The following is a 9713-nucleotide window of genomic DNA, read 5'->3' as shown; positions in this document are numbered from 1 at the left end:
TGCACGTTAAAAAACCCCAGGTGGTCGAAATTTCCGGAGTCCTCCACTACGGCGTGCCTCATAATAAGAAAGTGGTTTTGGCACGTAAAACCCCATAATTTAATTTTAACTCAAACCCTGTTACATTAGCACAGCAGCCCGGAACGCTACCCATTCGACCACGAGCTACAAAGTAGGCGGGAAAACGGTTAGATACAAACATAGATATATGCAAGCATACACAGAATATAAGTAGGTGACCCCGGAAAGTGAGTGAAGTACCCTAAAAACGCTAACGCATGAAAAGCACGAAGGAACAACTCAATTAGGGACCCTAACTTGGCGAATGAAAACAAATCTCGACAGCCATACTTGTGCCATATTGCAACTCAGTGAGTGTTTGGAATAGAGTGTACTCTAATTTGGAACGAGCTGAAGCCGTTTACATCGTGGCCACTATTTTGCAAACATTGACATCATTACTGGAACCGAAATCGATACTAGCTGGAGCACGTTTGCTAGTCGACAAGAGTCGCTGGTAACGCACATGGCCCCGCTTTGCGCACGACACCAATAGCGTTGTTGGTCGTCGACCGGCAGATTTGCCATCTCACCCCTGCTGTGATTTTCACATCCGCCGATCGTCCATTACCCTCTCTTGGCTTTCGATTGGAGATTCGAAGCGGATAGCAAAGTGAACGAGGAGGATAGTCGTCTATGCTTATTGCTATCGCGAGGCTTGCCACACAGCGACTCGCGACCAACAGGACATCGTTGAGCGTCGCCGGCGTAGCAACAAGAGCTTGTTTCGCCGGAGTCCGGTCAGCACAGCAGCCCGTTCTCGTGCCGACGAGGTGCTACTGCGACTCGTCGCTTACCTTGAACCTCGCCCGACACCGTCGGGAGCAAGCCTTCAGCATGGACGCGGAGAACGGCACCGCCCCCGGGATACTGAGAGCATGGGACTTCGACATTACTCCCGAGGACCTGCACGCCAGGGCGTCCAAGATCATGGACGAGTGCCGCAAATCATGCGACAAGGTTGGCGCGTTGCAGGGTGACGAGATCACCTTCGAGTCTGTGCTTGAGGTGAGTGCGAGTAAGACGACCTCAGAAGGGCTGTCGAACCAGCGATGAAAACCAGGTTGAAGAACGCGAGATTCACTGCACGATCACTATAGGCTGTTATCGACTGCAGTGCTACGGGATAGCATACGTGCCAAGAGGCGGATGTGCGATGACCGTGGGTTTCAGCAGCCCATCGCGATTGGGCATTCGTGAAGCTTCGCACATTGCAGACGAAATCACAGGTCAAATGTTTGTTAGCATTGCTCTTGCGGTACAAAAGGTGCTGTGACAGTTTTTGCCTTTCCCTTTTGAATGATGTATTACTGCTGAGTTATGTTTCTCTAGTGAACTTGTGTGCTTTTAAGTTTCAATCAGGCATACCTTGCCTACACCGGTTTGCCGTATGTCCTCAAACTGCTCATTACGCCTGTACAATTGGATCAGTTGCGAAACTGCAGAAGTCATCTCCACTGCGATTGATGCCACCAAACTGGTTGCTACAGATGCGCCCTGGTCGTTGTGTTACATTTTTGTGGCGCCTGAGTTTCCTCGCGTATTCGTGCGACACGTTGGCAGATCGCTGGTTAGAAATACAGCCGAGATACAGTGACGTCACAAAGTTAATGTAAAGGTCGTCCAATGTATTCAAAATGTGTTGGAGTTAGTAATTTCCAATCCTATTGTGTGATGTGCAGGTTATTTTCAGTAAAACTGGTTTATTGAAAGCCGCACAGAACACCTGCCTGTTCCACTGAACCTTTAGGAAATTCCATTACTGCGATAGTACATATTTCTAATGTTGAAGTTATTTGAAGGCTTGATGCTAAGGTGCTGCGGTGGTAGTGCATATTTCTAATGTTGATGGCTTGATGATAAGGGCCAGATTCAAATTCATGCAAGAATTGCCTTTTCCACTCTATGTTGTTGTACGTGGACCTCAGAACTTAGCATGTTGCAAATACAGGGGGGAGTCCTAATCTCTCTAAAGATTAACACGGAATTTCTTATGCTTCTTATCAATCAAGGTGCACATTCATTGTGCCAGTTATAAACAGCTATAAACAGTTTACATCAGTCTTGCAGAAGCGTACTTCTTATGTCTTGGTACAGCAAGCACAACTTCTCTGAAGCATAGATCCAAATTTGGCATAACAGGTCAATCCTCGACAAATTCAAATTTCAGTTCCGATATTACAAAATACTTTTTCATCTTTAGAAAGGCTATTCATGTTTTAATTTTGTGCTCAAGTATGATCTTCATACAACAAATATTTAATTAATGGGCATGAGGTGTAGAAAAGCAAAGCAGTTGTATATGTATGCATTTATCAGGTTCTTTGTTTTATCTATAGCAGATGACAAATTGTAAAGCATACATCAATTTGACACATGGAACCGGGTTTGATTCATGGGGGTTAGCATCCCAAAGCTACACTTGGGCTATGAGAGATGCTGTCTGGAAGGCTTCTGATTAGTTTTCATGCCCTGAGATTCTTAAACCATCTTGTGCTCATCGAAATGCAGCCACACATGAAATCATGAAAATGTTGACTGACCTGGCATGCATACCATTAATTCGCTGAGGCGGGTGCTAATCATGTTTTCATGGTGCAGTCATTGCACTCTGTTTTTTGTGTGTCATTGTGTGCTGTAAGCTTGTTTTTCTGACTATGCAGGAAATTGCCGAGGGCCAGCGTATATTTGCCAATGAGAGGCTCTACCTCGACTTGCCGATGTATGTCTCAGCCAGGAAGGAACTTCGTGACGCCAGTGCCGATGTCTCTGCCAAGCTCAACGAGTTTGAAATTGAGATCGAGTGAGTTGTCAGTCAGTAGCAGACTCCAGTGTTTTACCTCAGTATGTGTTTGCAGTGTTGCATGCAACTCATTGCAGTGAAGAGTAACGTTCAAATTAAAAAAGAAATTACACTAAATTTCTATTTTTTCTAGTTCTGTTATTTCTAGTTCTTCTGTTCTAGTCCTTCCATTACATGGGGAATGCTTGCAAATGTAAAGCTGGGAATATTCTCTACAAATTGAGCTGCTTGTAAGTACTGCAAGTATATATTGTGCAAGTAGACGAAGACATTAAAGAAAAATAATGAGAAACAAGCAAGGAATGTGTAACTGCGCTCCTAAGTACACTGTATGTGCCTGACTTTGTAGAGGATATGCAAAATTCTTCAAGTGCACTTCCCCACGCATCTAGTTTTGAACCATGGAAGATGGTAGATGTCGCCCTAGAAGTGGAAATGAACCAGCAGCACACAATCTTATGCTGCTGTCCTAGCCACAGTCTTGTCCTTTTTTAGCGCATCCTCCCTATTTGCTAGTTTACCCTCCGCTAAACTGTGCCGTAAGCGGAAGGTCAGCCATCTTGTGTAAAGAAACCTGATAGTGTGGAAAAGCCATCTTCCAGTGTTTTGCACGCCTCCTATTAACCTGCATCACTGCGCAGATGAGGTTTCGGAGTTGCATGCAGAAGGCACCACTGTGAATAAAGAGGCCAAGCAGATGAGTTTTGAAAGCGCCAACATTGCACAGCTTGTGCTGTAGAAGGAGTCTCTTAATTTGGCCTACACCTGAACAGAAGCACTCGAGAAGACAGCTGCTATTGCTTGTGCATGAAGCTTTATTTATTCCTTCTTCTGACAGTTTCTTCGTCCCGCTATAATTGGGTAAGCTCGTGCTTCTAGCCTGAGCACGTTCCTCATTTCCTCCATGTTCTCGTGTTCTTTACCTCCTAATCAGCATGCGGACTGACATCTTTGAGAAGCTGCTTGTGCTGGAAAAGAAAGACACAAGCTGCCTGTCGCCCGAGAGGAAACGCTTCCTTGACAAGCTCATCAAACTCCGCAAGAGGGACGGTGAGTAATGTCGAGAGGAGCAATAGTAATTGCAATACTCTTATGTCACAAGTCACTGCCTATTCTAAAGAAGGGTTGAGAGAGAGGAAGGGCAAGGAGGTTAAAGCTGGAATCGCGTGACGAACATGATTGTGGATGAATGGGTCACATAATATAGAAGAGGTAGCAGATTTACCCCCATAAGGCCTGCCCTCGTCTAAGGCTCGTACCGCCACTTCAGAGTACGGATATTTGGAAAATAAATTTCATTAAGCATCATGTGTACGCAAGCGCTGTTTAATTTTTCAAACCGCTACTTGATGGCACAAGTTACTGTATTGCCGACAGTGGCATTGTTATCGTCATCGTCGCCATATCCTAGAATCATGCAACAGATCCAGCGTGCTTAACGCTTTCCTTACCAGTCCTTTAAAAATTAATCAATTTGATTGACAGTATTTCTACATGTTCTTAAAAATTTCCGTTGGAATTCTTCCACAAGCAGCATCATGCACCGCCTGAAAGGATGACTGAAATTTAACTATTTGTCAGATTCGCCAATTTTTGGCTGATATGGGAGTGTGGAAAAAAATAAAACTTCAACTGGATGTATTGTTGAAACTAGACTCCAGTACTCCTAGCCCTTCCTCAATAAGACAATGCAAAGTTTGTGCTTTAGTCAACTCTGCAGCTCAACTTTTTATCATAGCAGCAGTGAAGACACAGAAGCTTCTCTCAGGTTGTCACATTTTTCGATACAACGTCCAGGCTGTTTTAACAAGGTCTCAAACAACGGTAGATGCTCATGAGTGTATTATTTTGATGATTGTGTTCGACTAATATTCTTGCATGGTCTGACCTATAAAGGCTGAGAACTAGGAGCCATGTGCATATTTTGTATATTTCAGATTTTTTTTACTCTCAGTACCGTGTTTACTCGCATAATGATTGCACTTGCATAATGATCGTACCCCGAACTTGCCGCAGCGATATGTCGTGTGCCAAGTCTAGCTAATACTGATCGTGCTTACCATCTGTCGAATGCTACATGAATGACTCTTCAAGACAAACTAAGCGGTCTGCACTCATCAAACATTCTTCAGTAGATGCCCCATTTCATTACTTTCATCACTTTCTGCACCTCCATGACAAAGAGAGGTACAACCAAACTTGCCTTTATTATGTGTAGGCTTATAATGATTGTGGTCAACAACAACAAAAAAGGCGCCTTTCGATTCTTATCTGCACTCGTGGGCACGCAACAAATCGCGAGTGGCAACGATAGTAGCCACGTTTACATTGATACGTTAGAAGTGTACCCTATGCATACGCCGTCACTTGTAACACACCTAGGATATTCGCCCACCCATAGCGGAAAAGTGCCATATTAGGATAGTAGTGAAGACAGATGCCGCAGTTTCCACAGCGTGCCGGCCATGTGTTTCTATGTCACTGGCAGCTAGGCGCGCCCATCTGTTTTTGTCCCCTCAAAGTGGACATGGCTAGGTTATTGCCGCAAACTTGCCGATATTAACCATATTATTCATTACTGATACAGAAGAAACTGTTTCGGTGCACGTAATGTACTCGCGAGAAGAAAAAAAAAATCACGTTCGGCTTGCTCCGCTGGCCACCATTTTTGTTTTAGTGTCCCGCATTACACACAGCGGCAGCCGCCTATTTGTGGACCTGTTGTCATCCCGTAGCAAACTCGGGATGAAAAAAATTTTTTCTTCTCGCGGGAAATTTAACCAGTGTAATGATCGCTCCCCTAAATTTCCGTTAATTTTTTGGAAAAAAAAAGTGCGATCATTGTGTGAGTAAATACGGTACTTATACTCATCAACATCACCAGCCTGTTTTATTTCCACTGCAGGGCGAAAGCCTCTCCCTGCGATCTCCAATTACCCCTGTCCTGCACCAACCGATTCCAAGTAGCACCTGCACATTTCCTCATTTTATCGCTCCACCTCGTCTTCTGCCGTCCTCGACTGTGTTTCCCTTCTCTTGGTATCCATGCTGTAACCTTAATGGTCCAACGGTTATCTAACCGGTGCATTACATGACCTGCCCAGCTCCATTTTTTTTTCTCTTGATGTCAATTAGAATATCGCCGATACCCGTTTCCTCACTGACCCACCTGCTCTCTTTGTCTCTTAACGTCATGCCTAGCAATCTTCCACCAAATTATGCCTAGCAAATTCTGAAAAGTGGTCTGGGTAATTATCACAACTTTACACCCATTCGAAACACCAGTGATCTGGCTATAATATTATGTCTCGCGGTATATGTTGTGACTACCGTGTCTTCAAGTAAAATGTTGCACCGACAGTGAGCACATTTCTTGCAGTGAGGAAAGAGTTTAGCAGTAACGGCCGTACTGCAACACATTGTTTAGCTGCATTGTGCTTTCGAGTGCATGAACAGGGCATTGCTGCAAAAAAGTGTGCACGTGAATGTTGAACATGTGGTGTGCTGTTTTGTTGGAGACCATTGTTAAAAGCTTCAAGGTGAGGAGAATTTCTAACATTATGAGATGGCATAGAGGACAACCAGTTCTGGGAAGGTGCCAATCAGGCAGCCTCAGGCAGTGGAAGATATAAAGATGACCGAATAAAAATGTTGATATCTGTTTAGTGCAATTCAAAGCTTTGGTGACTACCCATTTCCTCGTGTAAAGCCTGCACCCTGTAAAAAAAAATCTGAGAAAAAGTGTAGGCCTTGCACAAGTAAATACAGTACCTTGGGTCACTTGATGGCTAGCATCGGTGTGAAGGCGAACCAGACAACTATGTTTCTACTCCCAAAAGCACAAATGACCGCATGAACACTCTTTCTTACTTGCAGCCGTACAGCTGACAGCGTAAGCCACACATTTTTGTTGCTGTCATTCTCATTCAACAAGCAACTTAGATTGAAGAATTGAAGCTGGCTGTTGCCAGGCTAAGGCTTATTGCTGTTGGTATTTTGCTATTTCTAGCAGAAAGTCCCAACAGCGATTTAACTTCAGTTGTATTGGGCATCGCTTCACATGGACCGGGCGAGCAAGCACTGTTGGGACAGGTCGCTTATGATTCCTTGATGTGTATACCGCAAGTCCAACTCACAGTTCAGTTTGTCATGGGAATTATGTTAACAAGAACAACATCTGGTTCACTACCCTACACTGAGGGAGGATATAAGTCAACGTCCGATTTTTCGAACTCCCTAGGGGCCACGAAAACATCAGAAAAATCAGGCAGTCCGAAAAAAACGAATGCATGCCTTTTACTGCCTCCAAGGGCTCAAATCACCACAGGCACGTCTGAAATATCCCTGAAGGCCTGCCAGTACACTTATAAGTCATATCGGTGCTCGTAATGTGATAGGAGAAGGCAGGTGCACGTGTGTGTAATTAAGGGATACGTACCGTGTCATACACGCAGTACACACCTAGACTTACCACTTCGCTATAGTCGAAACCCGCGATAATGAAATCCTGCAACAATGAAATTCTCACGACAGTGAAACATTTTTGTATCCCCAGTGAACGCCCATAGGATTCAATGCATTTCGAACCTCTCGGCACCAAAATGTCGCAGTACTGCAATCTTGCATCAACAAAATTTACCAGAACGTAACTTGGCATATTATCTACTCACTGTAAGGCTAGCAGGCTCAAAAATGTGCTCAAATGCGATTGTTTTGCACTAAAATTGCGTAAAATACAACCACATTACACTAGTGTGGGCGCCGCCATTTTTCTTCACAAAAACAACCAGGCGCCGGAAGCGGTCAGTGCGCTGGTAAAATGTCTTGGCCGTCATCTTGTTTGTTGATCGCCCGTTTGAAGCGGCACACATGTTGCTACCGACATTTGGATTGGAAAAACTTTAATAAAAGTCCTGCAGGACGCACGTCAGCGCGCAGTGGGCGTCTCCCACGCAGGGACCGACAGGGAATACCTGGCGGCCGCTGCGCGAGCCTGCTGCTTGACAAACCATGCTACCGACATGTGACGGCAGTTTTTGCACACCTACTATAGGCGAGGTCGTAGATTGTGGTTGAAAACGCGTATTCAGTTTACATTCCCCGCGGCTGACGATTAGGCGAGGCCTAGGCCAATCGCGTGACGCGAAACTGAACGCAAACTGAATGTGGGTTTCGAAGAACAATCGCTGATCGCAGCAGCGCATTGCATAATGTGCGCCTCATTGAGAAAAATGCTGCAAAAACACGGAAATCCACGTCCCACCGACATGGAATTGTTTATGGTGCTTGAGATGGCAGTCGCAGCATATGGAGTGTCACGCATTGGGCCATGATTGAGCGATCGTCCGGAAATATGCATCCCTTGCTTCAAGAATGCTGGTTTTGGTGCCACCTGACAGGCATCGCGTGCGGATGTCGCGCCGGCCGTAGATTCGCGCGAAAAGGGCGTTATCTCGATCGTTTGCCTTCGGTGTACACGAGATACGATCACTTTTAAGCTCGGCAGCGGATGCGTCAGCACCTACGCGCAACACCGTGCACTGGGGAAGTGCTGCATGTGCTGTTGCTCTGCGTACAGTACCGAGTTGCGCAAAATCTTGCAAAAGTGATCTCATCTCCGAAAGGATTTGTCCGAGAATACTGCGCTATGGCAGTGCTGCCACTGCTGGTCGACACATGCGACGCACTTTGTACTGCCGGCAATGCAGTTCTACATCCTCGAGCAAAGCTTGCAAAGTAGGCTAACGAAATTTTGACTGTATGCAGAGTTTTGTTCTATGATGCGTTACCTATCTGTACTGTTTCTTTTCCCAACAAGGAAGTTCTCACGAAAGTGAATTTTTTCGTGTACCCCGCCAATCTCGTTATTGCAAGGTTCAACTGTAGTTTGTCTTGCAACTCATGCAATTCTCCGGAAGGCCAAGAACTCGTGATGAGACTTGTTGCCAGCACATGAACTCTTAAGATAACTTATTGTTTGAATAAGCTTTTGTAACGATTGAAAGTGTTTGCATCGTTGTCGTCATGCTATACGCCAAGAACTTGTTGCCATCCATGAACGCCATCTTGAGATGAAAATGACACTGGCTAGGCTGGCTCTGATGGTAACTGGCTGCGAACATGGTTTAGTTTCATACCAATTGCACTGACCAATCAACTTTCAGACAAGTTTTCTTGGCAATTAAAAAGTCATAAAGGTGCCCATAGCCGCAATGGAGCAGGTTAGCAATAAAGCGGCCTTGAACAAGCTATTGCCCATCACTTACTAGTTCATCTTAGCTTAGTTTAGGTTAGCTGGGCTGTCCATCGTCATAGATATCAGTAAAACCACAGTAGAGAAGGTTGGAAGGGGGTCACAAGGCACTGCTTGGATGTTGCAGGTCTCCACCTGGCGGCAGAAGTGCAGGAGCAGGTGAAGCAGCTCAAGAATGAGATCAGTGAACTCGAAGTCAAGTACAGCAAGAATTGCAATGAGGAGAACACTGTGCTTGAGTTCACCGAAGAGGAGCTGCGGGGCACACCTGAGGACTTTATCAAGAGTCTCGAGATGGTGCGTTAAAATAAGAACAGTAGTATTAGTAGTCATATTTTCAGTTGTAGCACTGACGTGTTAGGAAATCCTGGAGGTAGTGATAACACCGGTAGTAGTAGTAGCAGTAGCAGGGGGCAGTTGTAGTTTTTATGCTTTTCAAAGTATTGGAAAGGATAGTAAGAGCAATAGTATTCAAAGTAGAGATAGCTTCGGTAACACTAATAATGCCTTGGGAGGTACTGGAGGTGGTGGCAGTATGTAGTAGCAATACTTAAAGGGACACTAAAGGGAAACAATAAATCAGTTTAGACTAATGGA

At 45.0% G+C, this 9713-nt stretch overlaps 1 protein-coding gene across 1 annotated transcript in view; it reads left to right on the top strand.

Moving 5' to 3' along the window:
* Nucleotides 1-523: 523 nt before the first annotated feature.
* The window catches only part of LOC135896576 (thimet oligopeptidase-like), a 37640-nt gene continuing 28450 nt past the window's right edge, over nucleotides 524-9713 (top strand). The window contains exons 1-4 of the mRNA XM_065425034.2: nucleotides 524-1068; nucleotides 2724-2863; nucleotides 3798-3913; nucleotides 9244-9413. Coding sequence (XP_065281106.2) covers nucleotides 697-1068; nucleotides 2724-2863; nucleotides 3798-3913; nucleotides 9244-9413 — 798 coding nt within the window. The 5' untranslated portion in view covers nucleotides 524-696. The remainder of the gene's footprint in view (nucleotides 1069-2723; nucleotides 2864-3797; nucleotides 3914-9243; nucleotides 9414-9713) is intronic.

This window comes from Dermacentor albipictus, chromosome 9, assembly GCF_038994185.2.
Source record: "Dermacentor albipictus isolate Rhodes 1998 colony chromosome 9, USDA_Dalb.pri_finalv2, whole genome shotgun sequence".
NCBI classification, from domain to species: domain Eukaryota; kingdom Metazoa; phylum Arthropoda; class Arachnida; order Ixodida; family Ixodidae; genus Dermacentor; species Dermacentor albipictus.
The sequence above is the reverse complement of the archived record's forward strand: the minus strand, read 5'-3'. Positions and strand labels throughout refer to the sequence as shown.